This window comes from Melampsora larici-populina (assembly GCF_000204055.1).
Source record: "Melampsora larici-populina 98AG31 unplaced genomic scaffold MELLAscaffold_10, whole genome shotgun sequence".
Lineage (NCBI taxonomy): Eukaryota > Fungi > Basidiomycota > Pucciniomycetes > Pucciniales > Melampsoraceae > Melampsora > Melampsora laricis-populina.
Window position 1 is genome coordinate 287,169 of NW_006768774.1, and position 23,772 is coordinate 310,940.

At 42.3% G+C, this 23,772-nt stretch overlaps 6 protein-coding genes across 6 annotated transcripts; all 6 read right to left on the reverse strand.

Annotated features, from left to right (window-relative positions):
• Nucleotides 1-2,637: 2,637 nt before the first annotated feature.
• MELLADRAFT_104565 (uncharacterized protein) lies at nucleotides 2,638-3,272 on the reverse strand (the record flags this gene model as incomplete). Its single annotated transcript, XM_007407913.1, has 4 exons — nucleotides 2,638-2,704; nucleotides 2,783-2,839; nucleotides 2,907-2,943; nucleotides 3,017-3,272. 4 exons carry the CDS (start codon nucleotides 3,270-3,272, stop codon nucleotides 2,638-2,640), a joined length of 417 nt encoding a protein of 138 aa, XP_007407975.1.
• An 897-nt stretch (nucleotides 3,273-4,169) lies between these two features.
• On the reverse strand, nucleotides 4,170-6,397 carry MELLADRAFT_55473 (uncharacterized protein; the record flags this gene model as incomplete). Its single annotated transcript, XM_007407912.1, has 5 exons — nucleotides 4,170-4,403; nucleotides 4,486-4,626; nucleotides 4,719-4,873; nucleotides 4,949-5,282; nucleotides 5,360-6,397. The coding sequence occupies 5 exons, from the start codon at nucleotides 6,270-6,272 to the stop codon at nucleotides 4,339-4,341; spliced, it is 1,608 nt and encodes a 535-aa protein (XP_007407974.1).
• A 576-nt stretch (nucleotides 6,398-6,973) lies between these two features.
• MELLADRAFT_124395 (uncharacterized protein) lies at nucleotides 6,974-7,429 on the reverse strand (the record flags this gene model as incomplete). The annotated part of the gene is made up of 4 exons (XM_007407911.1): nucleotides 6,974-7,058; nucleotides 7,144-7,203; nucleotides 7,271-7,307; nucleotides 7,390-7,429. 4 exons carry the CDS (start codon nucleotides 7,427-7,429, stop codon nucleotides 6,974-6,976), a joined length of 222 nt encoding a protein of 73 aa, XP_007407973.1.
• Nucleotides 7,430-9,284: 1,855 nt separating this feature from the next.
• MELLADRAFT_124393 (uncharacterized protein) lies at nucleotides 9,285-9,731 on the reverse strand (the record flags this gene model as incomplete). Its single annotated transcript, XM_007407910.1, has 4 exons — nucleotides 9,285-9,369; nucleotides 9,455-9,514; nucleotides 9,582-9,618; nucleotides 9,692-9,731. 4 exons carry the CDS (start codon nucleotides 9,729-9,731, stop codon nucleotides 9,285-9,287), a joined length of 222 nt encoding a protein of 73 aa, XP_007407972.1.
• A 1,174-nt stretch (nucleotides 9,732-10,905) lies between these two features.
• MELLADRAFT_115872 (uncharacterized protein) lies at nucleotides 10,906-12,700 on the reverse strand (the record flags this gene model as incomplete). Its single annotated transcript, XM_007407909.1, has 6 exons — nucleotides 10,906-11,303; nucleotides 11,375-12,036; nucleotides 12,126-12,198; nucleotides 12,274-12,362; nucleotides 12,463-12,558; nucleotides 12,611-12,700. The coding sequence occupies 6 exons, from the start codon at nucleotides 12,698-12,700 to the stop codon at nucleotides 11,063-11,065; spliced, it is 1,251 nt and encodes a 416-aa protein (XP_007407971.1).
• Nucleotides 12,701-13,550: 850 nt separating this feature from the next.
• Nucleotides 13,551-16,987, reverse strand: MELLADRAFT_115873 (uncharacterized protein; the record flags this gene model as incomplete). The annotated part of the gene is made up of 12 exons (XM_007407908.1): nucleotides 13,551-13,985; nucleotides 14,120-14,182; nucleotides 14,258-14,364; nucleotides 14,444-14,541; nucleotides 14,647-14,697; nucleotides 14,800-14,860; nucleotides 14,936-14,984; nucleotides 15,111-15,355; nucleotides 15,541-15,867; nucleotides 16,064-16,125; nucleotides 16,269-16,465; nucleotides 16,587-16,987. 12 exons carry the CDS (start codon nucleotides 16,921-16,923, stop codon nucleotides 13,846-13,848), a joined length of 1,737 nt encoding a protein of 578 aa, XP_007407970.1.
• Between the last annotated feature and the right edge of the window lie 6,785 nt (nucleotides 16,988-23,772).

Genomic DNA, 23,772 nt, shown 5'->3' on the forward strand with positions numbered 1-23,772 from the left:
CAGCTCGACAAGGAAAGCAGTCATTGGTGGCATGAAACTCTCCTCTCTGCACTGTTTGGATTCCTCACATGTTGCTGATGAACATCTGTTAACAAATGCAATAAATAAATGATGTTGAAGCTTTTAACGAGCTCGCAACTACCATCCTAATGTGAGAAAAAGGGCCAGTTGAATGAGATGTATCTTACATTCTTCAACCGGTCCAGTCCCAAGCTCTGCTGAATAACAAAAGAGATTGAATTTCTTATGAAATATATCCAAAATCTGAGTGAGTTTTCAAGGTAATCAAGATTGTCAGAATCATCGATCAAAACTGACTTTTGTTGAGAAAGATCAAGAAACAATCCAAATGTAGGTTTAAGTTGATTTGGTGGTTGATCGATAGTTTGTAAAGCTTCTCGAGTTGGATCTAGATCGATCACTATGATTTCAGTAGGATTCATGGATTGAAATCTGTTAGAGAAGAAACCTTTCGATGAAGGACTGAGATCTTTGTTTTAAAACGATCACTTGTTTGAAGTAGAACCCTTTATTTCTTGTTTAGAATCTGCCAGGATGTTGTTCTGATGGATTTTCTTTTGATGTTGAGATGGTTGTGGTGTGATATGATGGATTGGTAGTCTTCAAGCTGTCTCTTATGTTATTAAAAACAAGTCAATCAAACCCTTTCAGTTTGTCTTTGGTCCTATGAACAAGACGAAAAACAATCACTTTTTTATTGAAGAATTTGATAATCCAATGATCAACTGGTTTTTCTTGGTTAAAACCAATCAACCTTCCGATGTTCCTATAGAAGAGATTGTGAACAATCTCAGCTCTCTTATGTAATCTAGAGACTTGTTTTTTGGAACGAGATTGAAATCATGTGAATCGCTCGGGATCCTATGAAGAGAATTGGAACGATTTCGATCTTCACACAAATCTGATCTATGATTTCTTCTTTCTTATTCCTATACAATCATGATCTTCTCTATCTACAACTCATCTATTCTACATGATCAAGGTCCTCTTCAAACATCCAATAACCACAATGATAGTACAATTTGTGTGTCAATTCAGCTGTAAAGGTTTTGTGAGCTGCCTTTCGGATTCGTTTGACTGGATTTGACCTAGTTACTAAAACTTGTGATCTCCGGACATCAAATTTTAAGACATTGAATCCAAACTCGATGGGGTTCAACTCGGGACAGTATGGTGGTAGATATCGAAGAAGAATACCTAGATTTGATATTGGGCATTGTCAGTAAGTTGAATGAATCACGATGAAGAGAAAAATGGCAGGAATTGAAACGTCAAAGTGTACCTTTTTCCTTACAGAGATCAGCAATCGATCCACCACAATGAATCGACGCGTTGTCAAGGACTAGTACACTATTTGGGGCTGGGAAGCGATTCATGCGGGGAAGCTGTGCAGTAAATTAAGGTCAGGAATTGGTTGAATAATTGAATAAAAAGGGAACAGACTTACCAAGGTATATTTGAGGAATCTTTCAAATCGCTTTCGATTCACAGGTCCCTCAAGCACGGAAAGAGCGATTAAACCATTGAAACTGATGGCCGGGAGCAAAGAATAGCGGCCTTGATGCATCTTGGGAATCTTGCGCGTGGTGCGTATTCCAATTCTGCTTCGCTGATGAGTTCTCAAGAGATCTCGACCACAGATAGCGCTCTCATCTACAAGTATTGGGTAAGGGAGAATCAGTACCCATGAATGGTCATGAGAGAAATCTGACTTACCAGTAAATACTAAGAAGTTTGAGGGGTATCCCATCATATCACGTTCCCATAACAACTTGGGTCGCACAGATTTGCGAACATTACTAACACAAGCCTTCTTCAAGCTGATCATAAGACGGGACTGGAGCTCGAGATGAACCGTGCTGATTGATGGCATCTTTCCATGGGCATTGTAAAGCTTCTCCTGAATCTCATCCAAAAAAAGTGCTGGCTGCTCATTAACCAAAACTTCCATGAATTCGCGGTCGGTGTTATTCAAGTGCTGGTGTCGGCCACGTGGTTGGTGGGTGTGTGGATCACGTATGACAGCGCGGGTGAGGCGGTAGAGCTCGGTCCAACGGGTGAGTGACTGGCGAGATATTGATTTGCGAAGTCGCTGTCGGATCAGAGTCCTTGGAAGACCCTTGAGAGACCAGGTAACAGCAAGCACTTTCACGTCGGGTGAATACTTCCGGAAACCACCCATTGGAGGGGTTGGGTTCAGTGAGGAAAGCGAAGTGGTTGATTCGTATTTGGAGAATATGAAAAATATTGGCGGTAGCGGGGTGATCAAAAGGCTGGAATGGAAGGGAAGTCGCACCACAGCTGACAGCACCCTAAATTTTTTTTCTCTCTGCTGCGTTGTGACTGCTGCGGTGAAATCTGGGTCTAATTCTATTTTATTTTTTCTTCGTCTGACCAAGCTTTTTAGCAAAAGTAATATCTGTTCGAGGACTCCTCAGAGAGCTAACCTTGGACTTTCTGGAGCTAGTTTCGTAATCAAAACATAACGAAGTTCTTAGTTAGTGCTCTCTCGAGAAGTCGAGCCGGAAACTTATCCGGACCCCCAGTGAAGGTTCTCACGAACCTTACAGTCACCTTGCATCATTTCTTTGCAATCGTATACGATACGATTTTCATTCATTGACAACAAGCTAATTTACACAGCCCGTGGTCGCATCCCCCAGTGGCACAGCCTTCGCATTCTCTTTGAACGGAAAAGCACATTCACATCATTCATCAAATTGAGGTGCAGGATTAGACTATGGGTGGAGCCTCAACTTACCTCTTTTGCAAGGCCCTGAGCACCATAGCTCGTCTTTCTAAGATTGTATCAGTTGCACTGTTGTTGATTATATGACCTATCAGCACGCGATCTGAGTATATGGAAACACAAACACTCCACTCACGTGAGGTCCTTTTCGTTGGGAGTGCTGGAGATAGTAACTGTATAAGTGGACAGGGAAGTTAGTATGAAGGAGGAGATAAATTATATATCAGAGATCTTGGGCGAACTGACCAGCTAGGACAGCAGCAATTATAAATTTTAATAAAAGCATGATAAGGAACTTTTTTGGATCGTCTGAACGAGGCAATGTGATTGTTGAGGTTTGGTTTATGAGATGGTTAAGATGGACGATGAGGAGGAGGACAAAGAGGTCGTTGACTGGAGCTCTTATAGATTTCTTGTAGCGAGAGGAACCTAACTTAACGCATTCATGGCTCCGATCTCGGAAGTGCTTTCTAGCCGTAACGATAACGTGACTAGATTTCATATCGACATCACCTGAGGTCCGAGGATAATTTCAAAGAAAGGGTAGAGATCAAGTTAAGGTAAAAAAACATCCATTCAGTGTGCTTCATTCATTTCAAGATAAGAAAGTGGAGAATATAAATTGAAAGACTTACGTTGTGCTCGAGGTCAATGTTAAAGGGCATCATCGGAATTGGAATTGAACTGATGATCAGAACTTGAAGGTTGATGCTGATGAAGTAGCAGATATCAAGATAACAATAAAATTAGCAAAGTTTCAAATAGAGAGATGATGATCTCAGTATGAAAGATGTCAAGAGAAAGATGAAAGAAGGAAAGAATAAGGGTCAAAGTCGAAAATCTACAATCAAAGTGACAAGGTGGGAATCAAGCATGAAATGCATCAGAGGAAACAATTGATATTGAACCATTGAGATCAAGGGAGTGAGAAAGTGGAGAAGAACTGAAGCAGATTAGAGAAACGAAGCTCGCCCTGGCGCAACCGGAAAGAGAATAGGATCAGGTAAATTTGATGACAAGCGCGATCGGAGAGATAGACATGAATGCCGGTCGGAGCGAAAGGATGTGGATGCAGAGGTGGAAGACGAGGGGGAAGATACGTACATAATAGATGGGGGTGTGTAATTTTTAAAGAGGAATCAAATCCTATTCTATTCTCTATCATATCTTGTATAATTTTTGGGACTTCCTATCATATCGTGTGTGATTGTGCTGTTAGTTTTGAAGGGTTGGTTATAAGTTGATCGTATGCTGCGTGGTGTGCATCATCATTGATCCAAGAAGTGTTTCCTTAAACTTGTGGCCAAGTAATTTTCTGAGTTTTACTTTTGATTGTTATTTGAGTGCGGTCATTGTGATAGTGAGGTCGAACTCATTGTCGAAACTTTTGTCAATAGCTAGGTTGTAATTTATTTGATAGACTTGCAAAAAGAGTGTAACTATTACATGGAAAAAAGGGCGATCAAAAAGAATTGAAAACTTGATAACTTGATTAGAAATCTAATTTACAAATCAACTTGCAAGTGAATAAAGGTAAGAAAATTCATATTATTTCTACAATCACGTATTTAAAAAGTCTTCTCAGTTGAATCAGAACCAGTAGCAGCAGTAGAACTAGATCCAGCAGAAACCGCTACAGAAACCAAATCCCAAAATCAAAATCAGTCTTGATTTTCTCCAAAGAATCAAAATTGATAAAAATGATGATAATTTACCATTGAGAATTCGATCAATATATTCAGATCCACTCCATTTTTGATGTTTTAAAACTTCACAACCGATTTCTTTTTCTTTTCTTTGTATCAAATTAACGTAACCTAACATCCCATCTTTTTGAAAACTTTTAGCTAATTGATCTATTTGCCCCCAAAATCCTCAATTAGTACATCAAAACTTGAATGATAGTTTTTTGAAATTGGAATTGATTTTTTTGCGGTGAAAACTTAACTGGTCATTGTTGCAGTGGAATGCAATCCTGCCAAGGAGATTAATTGTAAATTGAAGCCAACTTTTCCAAGTTCCCATACAAATGATTTTAAATCATGATCTGAAAATCCATGTTCAGACCAATTAAACGAAGGTGAAAGGTTATAAACTAACCATCTATCAAATCCAAAAAACCAATTCCATTCAATCTCAATCTCAAGTTCTTTTTTGGGGTAGGGAAATGAACTTAACTTGTTGGGGAATTGCTCTTTGATATGTTTAGCAATTAATTTAGCTTGGTTCAAGTCTGGTTTTTTCGTTTCAACCCATATCAAATCAGAGAATGGAGAAAATTGAATGGCTCGATATAATGCTGCTTCCAATCCTCCTTTAAATCGATAATAACCTTCTCGAGTCCTTGGTAAATGTGGATTCCACTGTAGTGGAAATTTCGGATTTGAAGGCAAATAACTTTGGGCTATGTTTAGTGAATTCGTGTGCGAGTTTGTTTGCGATTGGATTTTGTTGAGGTAGGACTTGTATGTTGAAGGGGGTAATCCGTTCTTTTCGAAAACTCGTTCGACAGCTGTTTTATAGAAATAGCAAATCGTGAAACATTAATCAGTACTGAAAGTGAAGATTCAATCTATAACGCATATATACCTTCATCAAAAGTCACTAATTCCACATCTTCTAACCATTTCTTTTCAATCTCATCAATTTCCTCTCCAGCCGCACCTCGTTCTTCAGCTTCAAGAATTTCCTCAACCAAAGATTTTTTATCCCCATTTTCAATTCCAAGTATGAACCTAAAATCACGTGGATCATAATCCGAACTAATCAATTTAGAACTTTCAGAATCAGTTCTAGCTATCAATAAGCTTTCTAGTCCCATAATATCCCATTGAAGTCTAGCGGCTCTAAGTCTACTTAAATGTTCTGATATAGGGACTAAAACCTTTCCGGCTTGGTGTCCGCATTTCTTTCCTCCATGTAACTGATCTTCTAAATGAATTCCTGCTACACCTGATTCTCCAAATGATTTGACTAATTTCATGACGGATGATAATCCTCCATGACCTGTATCTCCATCTGCTATGATCGGTTTAAGTTGATTTGTTTCGATTTTTTCGTTTCCTAATTGGTATGCTTCGTCCCATTTCTTTCGATCATGTAACATTTGAGCTTTTGCTAATCTGGCCACTTGAGTCGGTACAGTCGTATAAGGATAATCTGCTAGGTCTGGTCCTACTTCATTGGAACCTGATACAAATGTACTTGAAGTCGCCCATCCAGAAACATAAACTAATGGTAGATGTTCTGACATTTGTGATTGTTGTACTGGATCTAATGCTCCCATTGTAAGCAATGGTTGACCGGTTCTTTCTGCTTCTGTTAATTGATCAAACAGTTTCCGTGACATCAGGTTTGCATAACTGTTGGAATGAACGGGTAGTGCACCACGTTTTGATGCTATCAAGGAAGCTGGATAGGTTCGTTTGGTTTCTTTGAAACGTGGTGCTTTGAACCATTCTTCGATTGATTGGGTTAATTCTTTTGGGCTTGTTGATGTCATTTTCGAAGTCGATGAATGGAGTCGACGAGTTTGATTAAATCGATTTGCGAAGCAGTTTAGTTGATTTCTTGATTTGAGAATCATTGGATTGGTTAGACTGATGAGGTATCGTTGAAGTCTTGCTGAGTTTACTAGCTTGAGGTTGGAACTCGATCCAAGTCCAAGTGCAAATCAACATTTTCAGCTTCAACACTATTCTCAAACTGCATTTCTCACTTTGACATTTCAACCAACTTATGTAGAGGGTGCCCAAACTTCAAATAAAACCAAGAATTCAAGTTCGGTATGCATAAACACTTGGTTTGTTGGTGCACTCTGACTTTGTTGATCATTGATTATAGGCTACTGGCGTGCGCGTTACCTGTATAAACTCAAGCTCATTGAATGGCGGGTCACATTGTTGCGGTTTCAGAAGATAACCTCAGGAACATGAGATGATAGGAACAAAAACAACAGTCAAGAAAGCAAGGACAGAGAGGTCAGAACAAGACAGAAACTGAAAGGGATCATATCCAGCTTGTGTGGAACATCAGACTCTAAGAATACGGAAACCAGGGTCAAGAAACCAAGAATTAACAGATGCGCGAGACTAAAATTTTGGAACACAGATTCTGATGCAGAAAACAAGTCAACAGAATATGAATGTAACCTTACATTATCTCTTTGCAATGGTATACGCTGTGATCTGCATTTGTTCAGTTTTAACAGCACCCATTCTGATTGCAAATTGATCTAGGATCGACGCAATCGCTGCGTTCACATTGTGCACATTGAGAATGCTCATAACTAGGAGAGTAGAACCACATTCAGATCAGTCAACAAATCCAGATGCAGTGTTAGACTACTGTATCCTACTTTAGGCTGAACTTACTGGCTTCTTGCAAATATTTTGGCCGCCGTAGCTCGTCTTTGTAGGGCTGCATCCGTGTTACTGTCATTGATTATATCACCTGTTAGTATATGCTATGAGTATATAGAAACACAAAGACTCCAGTCACACTATGTCCTTTTGAGTGGGGGTGGCAGAGACCGTAACTGTATAAGCGGACAGGAGGGTTAATTGTATGATTCTGAAGGAAAACTAAAATTATATACCAGGGAGAATGGGTCAACTGACGAGCTAGGACAGCAGCAATTGCCAATTTTAAGAAAAGCATGACAAAGTATTGTAGATTTTGATTGGAGCAAGACAATTGGATATTTTGATTTTGAGTGTGGAGATTTGATCTATAAGACGGGCGATGAAGGGGACAAAGAGGCGACTTGGGTTTTTACAGATTTCTTGTCTTGACAGGAACCTGGCTTAATATAACTTCCAGTCATGATTCCATCTAGAATAATCGCCTACGGTTCCAGAAAGCCCATTCAAACCCGGTCCAACGCGTGCTTGAAGCCACGAGAACGCATGGATATCTGAAATGCGCCAGCTAAGTCAATAAATCACGCGGGGCGAAAACCTTTTTAGTTGGACGCCGTGATTTCAGTTCGGAGGTTGTTGAATGTTTTTGTGGGCTAAAAAAATGGTGCGGCACATTCAGACACCCACCACTCTGCACCCTTCGAGTCTGACCCTTCGAAATTCGAGCAAATTCTTCATCCGAAATTTGAGCTTCGAAGTGGATGTGGAAGTTGAACTCAATGAATGCCTTTACCGAGGTGGTTGAGGACTTGCATCTTTCCATCCCATGCTTCAATTTACAGCCGTCTGGTTTGGTCACTGGCAAACTGAAACGACTGCTTGAGCAGCCATGGTATATATTCTATCGATTGAACTTTGCATCACACATACTGAAGCGTTGTGTAGGGCAATTCTCTCATTAATCATCAGAAGGAAACCTCACGGTAAGGTTGAGATTGGTTGAGGATTCCTTGAGCCGTCTAATCGGATATGAAGATGTTCAGATCCTCAGCAATAGGTTGTGCAGCGACCTCTGTCAGCAGGTAGAACCCAAGATTGATCATGATCATGGAGGAGAAAAGCGGGCAAGGTTGTTCGTGTCATCATTACCAGATCTTGCATCCAATTTATGTCTAAGAAAAGCATGATGAAGGATCGTGAATTTTGAGTGTAGAAATTCGATTTAACAGACGGGCGATGAGGGAGACAAGAGCCAACTGGGTTTCTCAGATTTTCTGTCTCTACAGGAACCTATGTAGCTTGATATATGTAAGTTCCAGTCATGGATCCATATAGAAACATTGCCATGTATCCTCACAAAACGATCCAAAACCGGTCCAACTGTCAACACGTTCTTGACGCCACAAAAACATATAAATATCAAGAAGGCGCATGATAACTCAGTTAAACCCCGCAGGACGGATTTTTTTTAGTTTGACGCCATGATTTCAATTAGGTTGATGGATGTTTTTGTGGGGTATACAAAAGGTCCGGCACAAGACACGGTAGAAGCCTGTAGACACAGGTCCACTCTTCTCTACCCCGCTGACCACCCTTCAAAGTTCAAGCAAATTCTGAAGGCGGATCGTCTGTGCGGTGTTTTCTTTGAGGCATGTTTACTTCTAACCTACTTCTCAAGTTGCATGAGGACTTCTTGTGAAATGTCATTGAAAACTTATATATGAAATATAATTTGGTTTCTTGGTGCACTCAGATGGATTCTCAACTGTTGACAATCAATCTCAGATTACTGGCGTGCGCGTCGTATAAGCTCAAGCTCATTCAACAAGCTCATCAGGCGCGGTGTGACATCCTTGAAGTTTCAAAACATGAGCAAAGGAAAGTAAAATCTTAGGAACAAAAAGCAGTTTCAAGGAAGCAAGAATGAAGGGATCAAAAAAAGAGAGCGATCGGAAGTGATCATATCTAGCTTGAGAGGAACACCACGCTGTAAGAACACGGAAACCAGGGTCAAGAAACCAAGAATTAACAGATGCGCGAGACTGAAGTTAAGAACAGATATTCTGGTGCAGAAAACAAGTCAACAGAAGATGGGCGTAACCTTACATTATCTCTTTGCAATGGTATACGCTGTAATCTGCATTCATCCAGTTTTAACAACACTTGCGTTTATGACATCCTGATGTAGGGTCTTGGCATTCAAAACCGTCACAGGTCGCGCAGCGACTATCCCCAGACCTTGGAAAGGACAACCACATTAAAGCCAGTCAGCAAATTTAGGCGCAGCGTTAGACTAGTGTATCCTGATACAAACCGAACTTACTTGCTCCTTGCAAAGATTTTGGCCGCCGTAGCTCGTCTTTGCAGGACTGCATCAGTGGCACTGTTATTGATGATATAACCTATTAGCACTCAATCTGAGTACATAGAAACACAAAGACTCTGCTCACACTCCGTCCTTTTGGGTGGATGTGGTAGAGACTGTGACTATATAAGTGGTCAGGAAGGTTAGTATGATGGCAGAAGTAATTTATGTATCAGGGAGAATGGGGGGACTGACGAGCTAGGACAGCAGCAATTGCTAATTTGAAGAAAAGCATGATGAAGAATTGTAAATTTTGAGTGTGGAAATTTAATTTTTAAGACAGGGAATGGAGGGGATAAAGTGACAGTCGACTGTGGTTCTTATAAATTTCTTGTCTCGACAGGAGCCTAACTTACAATATGGCCGAATCATGATTCCATATAAAAACATCGTCTATGCCATATGTTTCCACAAAAAACCATTCAAAACCGGTCCAACGCGTTCTCGACGCCACGGAACCGTGAACCAGAGCACAGACCCACAGACAAGCGCCGTGTGGCAGGTCAAGACGATTTGGGGTTGTGAAACCTGCTACTTGAAATTTTTCGATTGTTTGTGGATGCTAAAAATTATACCAACACGGGCATTCTCCTTTACACGTTCAAAAGCCTTTTGTTGTAGTTTGACTTCTTATCGCACGAGCGAGGTTTATTATTTGACCCGCTTTTCATACTCTCTGTTTGTACAAATGACCTTGATTGGACCTGAATTGACCCCGATGGTCCCAAAAGAACCTCTTCAAAAATGGGTTAGACGCTTTCTTGACGCCACGAAACCGTGCCCCAGGGTACAGGAAAGCGAAGTGTGGCAGGGCAGGACGATTCGGTGTCTGAAACTTGCTATATTGAATTGTTTGATTGAATGGATATTAAAAAAGGCGAGTGATAACTCAGTAAGACACGCGGGAGGGAAGATTTCTTAGTTTTACCCCAGGATTTCTACTCGCAAGTTGATGGATGTCTTGTGGGGCATACGAAATGTCCTGCACAGACATAGCCACAGGTAGCCACCCTTCTCACCCTTCAAAGTTCAAGCAAATTCTCAAGCCGAGATTTCAGCTTCAAATTAACTGTTGAGCTGGACGAACGCCTTACCAAGGTGATTGAAGACTTGCATCTTTCCATGCCCTTGCCATGCCTCAAATTACACATTGGCCAACTGAAACGACTGCTTGAGGAGCCGTAGTGTATATATCATCTATAGCACTTTGTATCTACACACATTGAATAGTCTCAAAGATGAAATCTCTGCTTCGTGATTTACTGAGGGTCTCTTGAGCATTTCAATTGGATATGAAGATATTCTGATCCTAGGCAATAGGTTGTGATAAGGAAGAACTTCGATCGTCTTTGTAGTGTTTTCTTGGAGATATATGTGCTTCTAAAGCACTTTTCAAGTTGTCAGGACTTGTTGTGAAATGTCATTAAGAGTTTGTATATCAAATATAATACATATTTGTAAGAAAACTGCGAAGACAGATCAACTCAATAGACTCGAATAAGAAAACTCCAACTTGGACTTGAACTTCAATAATAATAAAATTGATATCTTATTCCAGAAAACCTTTTAATCAAAAACAATCTTTTTCCCTTTCGGAACGGCACTTGCTAAAGCTGCTTGTTGTTTCACTTTAGCTTCCCAACTTGGATGTACTGCTTTCCTTTGTCCAATTGGTGCTAGATTAGGATTAGGTAGATTTGATTTGGTTGTGTCTATTGACTTCGGTGGCGGTGGTACTGGTGCTTGTTTTTTGGCTGCAATCTTTTGTAAATGTTTGGCTCCCTTTCCGTATTTCTTTTCCCAGATTCTAAAACATTCACAAGAAAGAGAAATTGATCAAGATTTCAATTTGGTTTGAGATTTAAAGGTTTCACTTACGCTCGACGAGCTTGTTGACCACGTCTGTTCTTACGTCCCATTTCTCGCTCTAGTCGATCGTAAACTGGATCATCAAGATCACTTCCATCTGAACCATCAATATAACCTACATTCAGGGTGGGTAAGAAAGTTGATGAAGTGGGTCTACGATCCATTGTATTTGAATATTCGATTCTTTCTTCATCTGATTCTTCACTTTCAGAATTGGAATCAATTTCACTCGAGGTTTCTTCGGCTCTCGTGGCTTGATTGGTTGTATGTTCTCGCATTTTACCCTTCACGGATCGTTCTGGTGGTGAGTAGCGAGCTTCGTCTCCATCATCACTACCACTGTCAGACTCTTCACTATGGCTTTCACGTCGTCGCTTTGTAGGCCTATCATTCAAAGCTTGAGAACGTATTGGATGAGTATCTTTGCTACTTTGAGGCCTTGAAGAGCTTCGGTTGGGGGTAGTAGAAGGATTTGAGGAATCAGAAAGTGCGGTACGAAGAGTCGATGTCTCTTCTGCTAAAGTTTTTGATATAAGCTTGTTACTTGAAAGTTTGTTTGCTATACGACCATGAAGAGGTTCAACCGGAGGAAGAGATGAAGGTAGGGTTTGGCGTAGTTTGAGTAATCGTAATGAGATGATCAAAGTAGCAAAACTTGTTGGGTCTATAGCCTGATAAGGACGTTCCATGTTGATGAGTGGTAGTGGTCAGTGTTTTTGAACGTATGATTCAAATCGATCATGATAGTCAAACTACTTACTCTGAGATCATGAAGATCGGATTCTAATTCAGGTAATTGACTAGGATCTACTCTTGACTTGGGATTTGGATCTCTGATGAAGATATACCCAAAGATTGATTAGTCTGATTATCCAAGTCACAAATAAGATGTAAAATAATTCACTGACTTGATTGATTTGATCTTTCGTAAAAAATGTTGAACTTCAAAGGTTTTCGCTTTCTTAACTGCTCGAGATACATTTTTGATAGCTTTGTTCTGTGTTTACCAAAGTAGAATGAAGTTTTATCGTCAGGATATGTCTGAGACTCAAGCGTGGTTGTTTTTTCGAAGACAGAAACGATATGTTGTTACTTACGATTTGATGAGAAGGTGATTCTGAGTTGGTTTCAAGTTTGGATTGTTTATTTTTCGAAGTTTCTTTCATCTTCAATGAGGCTGAGCTGATTGAATGCTGGAATCAGTTTGTCAAATGGTCAATTCAAGATTTTCAAAAAACATCTTACTGGCCCCGCCGGCTCACTTTCTTTACCGAAGGCCGAGAATGTGATCGCCCGACTCCAGACAGTTATCCGGCATCCCAGCCACTCGGACATTTCACTGACTCCAGAGTCCAAATGCATAAATGGCTCAAAGCAACAAGTGATTCAATGGCTGCAGAACAAACATTCACCTACGGACATGAGGGCTCTCAGACAGCCATATAGTTATGCCTTGAATCATGTAGCTCTTTTACAAAGCCTATTGTGAGACAAGTACATGACACCAATCCAATCATCAACTTAAACAAGAGAAATGGGAATTAGTTATTTTGTGTATGTATAGATGGAAATAATAATGTGTCTTAAACTCAATTACTATCTACTTCATGATGCCTCAGGTGTGTTTCACAAGTTATCTCATTCGAATCTCCAGTCTTCACTTTCAATTAATGCAATCCAGACCATCTTGAAAGCGTGAGATGATACTGCAGCTTTGGGTCAAGCGCACTCAATGAACTGGGAAAATGGTATTCTCATAAAACTAGAGAATTGAGGCAAAGGATGGTCCAGTTTGAAGCTTTCTTTGAATTTTTTAAAGAACATGTTCAAACAACAAATCAAGATAGATGTGAATCAAAAACTTGCATCAAGTCAGTTGAAGTAGCATATTTTGCATTTCTGATCAGTGATACTTAAAAAATTGGCTTCAGACCAAACTGATTTTCCTTTAATCATTCAGTGTCTAAAGGTGAGAAATTCCAGAATTGGGCTGAGTCATCATGGATGAGAGGCCCCTATAACATTGTCAATCTTATGATGATTACAGTTTCCTGATGCATAGATAGTTGACGTAAATGAGACAACAATTACTCACGTGCCAAAGCAGGCCAAAGCTCGTAGTCTTGAAGACAGCTATGAAGTTTGATTGTATCTTCCACCCTTCTACAAATCAGATCAAGTCTACGATCATATCAAAGTTAGCGATGCAATGCATATGTTAGTGTGTAGGCTAGAGAAAGAAAATTTGGTACAAGTTGGTGTTTCCTGAAAGAGCTAATGTGCTCAGAATCTATCATGAACTAATTCTAAATACACGATGCAGAGAAAAAAACCAAGCAACTCAAAAAATGGATGTCATAGTGTCTAAAAATCGTAGAACCCAAGATTGATCATCATTATTAAAAAGAAAAGCTAGCAAGGGTGTTCATTTCACCATTACTAAATCTTGTAGCCAGTGAATTCCAGACAGCTCAGAATAGTCATCTGGGTTTTACTGAGGGAGTTGAATCTTCATCTTCGGAGTCGTCCGCTGGCTGGGTGTTGTGAACTTCCTCATAACCAACATTATTTGGGATAGCATTTTCGCTGGTTGATTGCCGGGTAAACAATGTACGAAAGCCTGTTGCGATGCCATACAGATAACAAAGCAGTTCGCGTCAATCGGAATGATCCCGCGAGAAGGAAAATATGTCATTTAGAGGGCCAAGTATGACTCGAAAGAAAAACATAGTTTGAGCAACAAGCCCCACTCACCAGCATTTTCACCTTGCAGCCGCGTGGTTAGATAGTAAGCAGGTAGTCCAATCGCAATGAAACCTGATGTGCAACGAGTTGATAATCGTAGAATGAGTCTCTCCATTTGAAGCATCTTAGCTACTTGGTGCGACTTACCGAATGCTGCCAAAGACTGTATCGGGGCTGAGAAGATCGGGATCAAAAGTAGGAAAAGAGCTACACAAGCAAATATTAATGGATTGATTAACCAAGTTCGATATGGCCTACGTAAAAAACAATGTGGAGTGACTCAATTTCCACGCAATCACGTCGTAATATTACGAAAGTTTGGGTAAAACTTACCTTTCTAGATGAGGTTCTCGAATTCTGAGTAACAACAAGGAGATGATTGTCAAGAGATAAAAGGACCAAGAGCATGTTCCGTAGAATCCAACCAAGGACTTCATTCCGATACATCATAACAAGTTAGGAGGAGTAAGCCATTAAATTGTATTCATGGATAATGAAGATATTCACGAAAAACTGAGCCTGCAAGAGCATTTTACCTTGAAGTCACCAACGATTATCATAAATGTGGTGAAAGCTGCTTGTAACGCCTGTAGAGAATTATAGAAGAAGCGATCACGATGTAATTCAACATCTGATCAATTGTCATACTTATATCGGTATGTACGGTAAAAATATCAAACAGAGCGCACCAGTGCATTTATTGGCGTGTTTCTTGTAGTATGAATATGCGAAAACATCCTTGGAATGTACCTGTTAGAATAATGTATCTGAGTTTAGCAAATCATTTGGGGTAAGAACGATCCTCAAACCCCATGGCATACGCACCGTTCTTGGGCTGCAACCGACACTAATCTAGCAGTGGTGAACACCGAACCTGTAGATGGTAAGGAACAAGATCAGCCGTCTGATCACTTACGGATAATTGGCTCCTGTGAAGCAGCAACTCAAGTACTCCCAACTCACGGCGAAGATAAAATAATCAATAGAGAGTCGTACGTACTGTTCAGAGCCCCAAAGCACGACAAAGCCACAATCAAAGAAAAGACTAATCCCCCAGCTGCGCCCAACAATTCTTGCCCAAAGTCAAGTGCAATGGTGTTCGATTGGGCAACGACTTTCAGTGGTAAGACAGCTAGATAAGAAACGTTGGTGGCTAGGAATAATACCAGGACCGTTGCCATGGACACATGAATGACTACTGGTAATGTTTTTCGCGCGTTCTTGAGTTCTCCGGCAATGTAGTTACTGAAGGTTTCAACAGTGAAGAAATGCAATGACATCAAAAAAGCGAAGATTTCAGTCTTCGATTGCACGATGTGGGAATTTAAATGCTCTTTGATGGCTATCATAGGGAAGTGCGGCGACCTTCGCTGAAAATAAGGTTTGTCTTGGGAAGGCCCTGTGGCGAGCAGATGTGGAAGGAGCCTGACCTCGTGTCCCAGCCATCAAACGCCCACAGTCCCGAGTACAGCGCTAGTACAAAGTCACCAGGTGAGTGGGAGGTGCCTGCGAATAGTTTAGCTGCTGAAAAGCTTTCGGACATGCGGCCTTGTCCCACCCGTACCAGTGCCATGATCACGATTGCCAACAAGCTGACGAGCTTAAGCACGGTAAGGATGATCGGAGCGTGATTTCCTAGCCGATCCGAAAGACCATTGACCACTGAAACCACAAGCAAGAGAACTATGGCGACGAGTTTGATGACCGCTAATGGGATGGCGTGTGCCGATTCGCTAGGTGCGGCTGTAAAAGCTGTACTGTTTGATTGTTGGAACAAAGGCCCGGATCAAAAGATGGGCCAAAGAGCGCAAAAATGTCAGCAACGTTGGATCGGCATCAGCGTCGAGTTCGTCACAATCTTGTACGACTCATTGTCATATTTCCCAAAAGGGGTTGAACCAAGAGTTTTATGAAATGCAGAAATAATGCAACATCAATGAAGCTTGGACTCACTGATAAAATATGCGACATAGGTACTCTCCTCCAACGATGGATATAATAGCGGCGGAACCAGGCTAAATTAAGATGCGCGTGTACGAATCGGTGAAACGACCAAAATACAGATTAGCAATTCATTTATACAACAAGTATTGACGTGTTGAGAGCTTTCAGCGATGGTCTACTTGTAACAGAAATCGACCCATGTGGAATGCTTCACCTTGAGAGCGACTAAGCTAGTCCATACAAATAGATACGAGGCCCATGAGCCAAACACGTAGTTCAAATATGCCTGTGCTCCACCGTTCAGTGGGATAGCAGAACCTAGCTCTGCAAAGGATGATGCTCCTGTCCAAGCCAATGTACCCGCCACGACCCAAATGATTAAAGAAGCACCGGTGCTGCCTGCATGTTGACCTGAAACCAAAGCATCCACCATGGGGGGCGTTGGAGGATCAGCGACACACTCTTCAAGTCCGCTAAAGCATGGCGATATATATTCCTCACAGTGTTCCTCTGCTGACAAAAAACAACGCACTGAGCATGCCCGGGGAGGAGAAGATACCGGACCCTACCTGCAGACCCACTACTAAACCAATTGCAGATATGGTAGGGATCTTGGCTTCAACTCGATGAGAGTGGCGAGAGGGCTCCGAGCTTTGTGAGAGTGGAAGAATATGAGAGCTGAATTTGAATGCTCCTAGACTCGCTGAACGTAGCCTGCCTTGAGCTGCTGGGGCCAGAGGGATGGTTGCCTCGGCCGCGGGTGTGTTCAGGCCAGACGGAAGCGAAGAGACCTCATCATCATCATCTTGCTGCCGGATGAGTAGGTGACCTTGGGAAGTCGAGACATTGTCGATGTGTCGCTGAGTCATTGGGTGTCCGACCAAGTCAGACGAACTGGAGCTGCTAGCGGACTCCCTCGAGAGACGTGAAGAACCGGTTTCTGAAGTCATTGATCCAAATAATGACCGGGAAAGTAGGAAGGGAGATGTCGTGAGGGAGATGGAATGACACCGCGGGAATTAACTCGTTCAAAACCCGATTGAGCAAAATTTCGGTGTCCGGGTTTGCAATTTCCTCGAATCGTGAAACTCGTTCACAACTCGTTAGCATCAGGTTCACTGATTTCCCTCGAGTACACTACAATACATACACATACACTGCACTCTCAAAATCTTTAATTCCAACCGTTCAATGATCTCACTCCTTATCTTGTCCCCACTGAACTCTTTTCTTGTATTTGGTTGATCAAGGCTTGACAAAGGAAGGTGAAGGTGAGTACAATGGTGAAAGGGGTTGTTGTTTTATCATGTGACTGCACATACACGGGGCCAGCAGAGTACAGAGTATAGCCCGAGGGAAATTGGCAAACCTAATGCTAACGAGTTGTGAACAAGTCTCTTGATTTGAGGAAATTTTGAACCCGGACACCAAAATTTCACTCAATGGGGTTTCAAACAAGTTAATTCCCGTGGTGTGAGTTGAGAATCCTCCTCCTCGATCGTCGCTCCTTGGTTGTCTTGGGTAATGCCGACCTGGTCCCAACCCGGGAAATCTGAGCTGGACCGGGGCCGACTCCTCCCTACTGGCTGACCCAACCCGGTCCGCTAGCCCCAACCTGGTGAGAATCGAGATACGCTCAAAAACCTAAAAAAACCCTTTGCCCCCATTCAATTGAGATTTCTGATTTTTGTTAAGTTTGGGGTAGACTATAGGATCAGGGTTTGGCTCAGGATCGTTCTGAGAAACCTGATAATTTAGAGAGACCCTCACAAACCCATAAATTTCCACAGGACTCTAGGCTCCAAGGTCAATATCTGCCCTCTCTTAAGGTCAGGCGGATCATCTGGCCTACATACTTGTGGTCACAATCTTTCACCTGTCATGCCTCGCGACATGACCCCCCTCACCCTCAGCAGTCATTGGGTGAATCACCACTTCTTGCACACACGGTTCACCACCCTCAGCCTCGCCAAATGATCAAACCTGGATCAACCATTCTCTCCTGGATAGCACCATCCAACGCTCCCAACAGATCTTGTTACCGATCTCACAACCGCGCATCCTCAACTGAGGACCACCCTATGATCTTTGTTTATTGATTGGTCAAAGTGATCCAGTATGTGACGCTAAGTCAATCGCAATATGAATGTCGGTCAATATGGCACCAGATTGATGTAATTATAATGCTGTAAAGATAGATGGAGCACATCAAATATAGCTCCGATTTGCTTGTGAGTCTCTTAATTTCATCTTACTTCTTTTTTGATTTCATCAAAATAGAAACCGCTGAAGAGATTTATTATCTTGATGGAAGAAACTGATCAGCATGTTTTCCTTTTTGGTTCTCTTTTTCTAAAAAAGTTAATAGTGTATTGGTCAGAGAATAACGCTCAAGAGACCTATCTGAGCGGAACAAAAATAGATGGTGGGCAATGGCCTTTGCAATGATCTATACTAGAGTGTTCTCCTTTTTAAAAGAATATCATTTGATTACGCCTTTGATCTCCTTTTCTGATCTCAATTATGTGAGCTTTCAGCTTTATACTTGAAAGTGATTGAAAAACTTTCAAAGTATTATAAGATAGAGACTAAGGACAGAATCTTTTCTTGTTCATCACTGGCGCGGTTGGGATGTCAAAGTCTTGACAGAAAAATGTTTGGTTTATAAAGATTTAAAATAATACCATCATATCTTTTTTCTCAGAAGCGAACACTTTTCAAACTTCAAATTGAATTGAAATGGCATTACATAGAACCATATGAGGGGTAAATAATGATTACACTTCATAGAGAGTAAGTACAGGTCTCCCAATCTCTCTCATCTCATGTTCAACATCATCAAAACCTTCAGGTCCAGAAGGGGCAAGATCTTCTGCTTATTCGTGATGTTGTTGAATGTCTATCATACCTACGTCTACTGTTCCAAAGAGGTGCTCAAGATCTCCATATATGATCGAGCCAAAACCTTCCTGCGTTTTGAAATGAAGATTCTGTGTCAGCATGCTCCTTAGATCCACATGTCCATTGGTTGTTAATAAACCTAAACGGAAAACCAACTGACAGTGCTTGCTGATGGTAATTGATCAGACCATGATAACAGCATGATTGATGAATCCAGATCAAGAGCGACCAAAAACAAAAAGAATAGTGATCAAATCAAAAGATTAATGTGACTGAGTGGTACTTGAATCCAGAATGTGAATCGATGGTTTGTGAATGTGGCGGGTCAGAGGCAAATGAATACCCGATGGCGACTAGGGTGTTGGATTGAAATCGAATCAGGCGCGTTGGATAGATTAGGGATGGCACTTTTTATCCATAGTCCAAATGCAGTGTGGTTGGTGGTCTTGCGTGAAAATTCTTTCGCGTTGGGTGGTGATCAAACAAGGGAAAAGGGAGGAGTTTTTCTGGGACGGTACAATATAGGGCTGTGACCCGGTCCCGGCCCTGCCCGGCCGAAGGTGCCCGGCGATATTTTAAACGCTGGCGGTCCCGGCCTCGGGGCTCTGAAACCTAATCAGAAGAGGGTGCAAAGCCCTGCGGGCGCCCCGGGCGCCCGGCCCGGCCGACTGCCCGATCCTGTTTTCGCCAAAAATAATATAAACATTTCCCCTTTCCAAGGGTTTTTTACTCATAAATCTGGGCCCGGCCCTGCCTGGACACCCAAGGCCTGAGATTCGGGCAGGCCCTGGTCGGCCCTGAGAAGTTTCCAGGGGACCTCGGGTCTACCCAGGGTCGGGCTTGGCCCCGGGGCCGGCCACGAACTCTCAAGGCCGGGTCACAGCCCTAGTACAATATATCAGATCTGTGACATGCACCCGTGCTTGCCTGCCACTAAGGTTTTGGACATTTCTGACTTTTACCTCCCTGTAATATGCTTGTGTGTAGGCTTTTACCGGGGTGGCTGTATGCTGTATTTCTCAGGATTTTCTCACTATCAGATTATCACGGATTATCAGGAAAAAAACCCCGATCCTCAAGTGCTCCCTGTAAGGGGTAGTTCCGGGAGTCGTATTTTTGGTGAGAATTCTCAAAGCTCTCAGATTTACGGTACTCAAAATGACTAGGTCCGTGCTACCTTTCTTGAAAACCTGCTTTCAAAATGTTGTTTTTGCGGAGAAAATGAACCGTACAGAACTCCAAAAAAAAGTTCCAGAGAATTCCCAAGAATTCCCCTGCAAAAAGATCAACTTTGAATCTATGTTTCTCACATTTTTTGAAAAAGGTGGCTTGAACCTAGTGGTTTTGAGTACCATAACTATGGGACACCTAAGACTTAGGTAAGGCTTGGCCTCATGCTTGTATGCAGTAGGGGTTCTCAAAGTTGATCCGGTTGCTTTTTGGCAGTAACCTTGTGTATTGAGTTGGCATTTTTCGACAGATCACAGCCAAAAAGTTAACTGGGTCAACCGGGTTTTTACAAAACGGGTCTACTTTGAGAACCCCTAGTGTTTTCCACCCACAAGTCACCATGTCATCCCACAACTGCGGATCATGTGATTCCTGGTGGGTCCCATTCCATCAACACCATGGGGTTAGACAACCCGAGTAGACTCTACTCCACGCACCTCAACGTGTCCTTTCAATCTTTGCATGAGTGTCACCGGTCCATGACTCCATCAGCCTACCACATGTAATCACCATATCACCGGCACCAATCATATGCCAAGATATCAACATCCTCACTGTAACCAATACGACAATCGATTTATCAACACCATTCCCCATTCAATATCAACAATGCTCCTTGTGGACTTTGTGACCCGACTGACAGAAGATCACCCACAACTGGCTTCCCAATTGACACTAATTAACTTCATCCACTTTGTCAATCTTGCCAGCGAGATGTACCACCGTGCCAACTCAGCCCTCAACTTCATCTTGACCAATACTCAAAGTGTTCCATTCCTAAAGCTGGCCTTGACACTGTAAGGGTATACCTTACAGGTAGTTCTCAGTAGTTATGGGTTATGGGGTTAGAGATCAGTAGTGTAGTCATCTAGTTGCCCTGGCTCCCGAGTCACTTTCTCCTTAAGGAGATTCTGCTACTCGGAGCCAGGTAAGCACATCAGCTTTTAGTTCTTTTCTTATACTTTTGTCTCTGTGGATTGTTTGTTAGGATAGTAGCTGATCAGAAGGTGTTGCGATCAACTGGAGCGCACGAGAATGAAATGGAAAGGGTAATTTCAATTTCATAAGTAACACACACAACATGAAGGAAAAAGGAAATACATACCTGGAGCGCACGAGAATGAAATGGAAAGGGTGAGGAAAAGAGACCCTTTCCTAGTGCAGCTCCAGGTTGTATATATACACAACACTACTACGTAACAAACATTTGTTAGTTATGTAAGAACTAGAGGATTCACATGATCCGTCATGAGAGATAAAAGAAAACAATAGACAAAAAGCAGTAGATGGAAAGCACACATGACAGATGACATAAGGAATACGAGAGGAGTTCATCATGAGATATCAAGTATTCCAACACCCCCCCTTGCGTCCAGCTAGCTTCACCAAACAAATATCATAAGATAACATAAAGAAAGAGAAAGAGAAATTAAAGAAAAGAAAGAAAAGAAATTAGATCAGACCAAACATGGCTCTGTGACGCTCGAGCAAGACGCGTGGTAGAGGCTTGGTAAGCATGTCTGCCAACATGTCCTTAGAGGATACATGTAATATAGTCACATCCTCATTCTTTACACACTCTCGGACAAAGTGGAATCGAGCGTGAATATGTTTAGTCCTAGAGTGATGCTGAGGGTTTCTTGCAAGAGCCTCCACGCCTTCGTTGTCAACATGAAGAGGTATTGCTGATGGGGTTCTTATGTTTAGTTCGAACAGAAGGTGTTTAAACCACATAGCTTCCCTACACGAGTCAGACATTGCTTTGTACTCGGCTTTGGTGCTAGAGAGAGATACGGTGGTCTGTTTACGTGATTTCCACGAGATTGGACCATGCCCAAAACGAAAAGTGTAGCCGGTAGTAGACCGACAATCGTGTCGATCCTCAGCCCAATCCAAATCCGAGTAGCCTGAGAAAGTAGCAGATCCACCCAGACAGAGTCGTAAATCGACCGTACAGGAGAGGTATTGAAGAACACGCGGACCTGCGGCCCAATGATCAGAGGCTGATGGGTCACGGAGATATTGAGATAAGCGGTTGACGGCGAATGAGACATCTGGTCTGGTGCATTGTGCAACCCACAGTAGAGCACCAACCAGACTCGAATAGTGACCAGGTGAGGGTTCTTCCCCTACAGCTCGAGGAGTGAGATCTTTGAACGCGGAATCAGTAGGTGTTTTGACCGAGATAGAGTCAGACGGTAAGAATCTGTTCATTAGTTCTTGTATGTAGTGTGACTGAGAGAGAAAAACCTTTTGTGCAGGAACATCACGAATGATATCGAGAGAGAGGAAATGAGTTAGTTCTTTGTTTGACGATATTTCAAACTTTTTGGATATGGCATTGATGATTTCTTGCACAAATGAGTCTTCACCGACAATCACCAGATCATCGACATGAGCAGTAAGAGCTCCCACAAGCTTGCCATCGACCAAACGAAAGTAGAGAGTAGGATCGTACTTGGATTGCGTGAGATCAAGAGTGATGAGAATCCTGTTCAGTTCTGCATTCCACAGCCTAGGTGACTGTTTCAGGCCGTAAAGAGAGCGTTGGAGTTCACAAACCCAATCAGGATGCTCAGGATCTTCGTACCCCTGCGGTTGGGTCATGTATATTGACTCTGTGAGAAGAGAATTGAGAAATGCCGATTTTATATCAATCTGCCTGCCTACCCATTTCTTACATGCGAGAAGAGAGAAAACAAGTCAAAGAGTCTCCATACGAGTAGTCTGGGAGAACACTTCAGAGTAATCTATACCGTGAACCTGAGAGTAGCCCATAGCGACTAATCGAGCTTTGAGCTTGTCAAGAGATCCATCAATGTTTTTCTTGACTTTAAACACCCACTTAGACTTAATGATTTTCTGCTTGGCGGGACGTGGTACAAGTTTCCACGTACCCATTCCGATGAGAGTGGAAACTTCACTGTCAGCAGCTTTTAACCACTTCGACTTGTTAGGAGAGCGAAGTAATTGTTTCCACATTCAAGGAGTATCAATAGAGGCAGTTTCCTCTGTTACTAAACCTACCCAGTTGCCAAATCGATTGGGAGGTTTCGTCAAACAACCAGAACGACGAGTAGGGGGAACAGGTTGTTTGACCGATTTCTTTATAGATGCCTTAACAGGCTTGGTTGAGTTGTCTGGGACAGATGACTGACTGGAGGGTCCTTCAGAGGCGAGGGCAACGAAGTAGGAGGTTCTGCTTGAGATGAAGGTGTTTCCGGAATTATTTCGGGCACAGTTGGTATTGAGGGCTCAGCAGGAAGTGGCATGCGTTCTTGTGGCGCATCGTCTGAGGAAGATGATGGACTGTTTATCCGGGGTGAGCTACTAGATGAATCTGACGAGATGGTTATTGCTTTAGGAGATGATATTGGTGAAACAGCAGGTGTTACAACAGGCGTGGGAGCAGGTGGTTGAATAGGCCTGCAACGAGGAGCGTGTATAGAGTTGGAAAGACATCTTTCGCGGAGTGCGCGACGCTGTCCTTCCGTTAGAGATGGAGAGGGAGAAGGCACGTAATCACTCGGCCAGGGGATATCAGCTTCAATGGCCGGGGGAGAGCAAGAAATAGTTGAGGACACTGC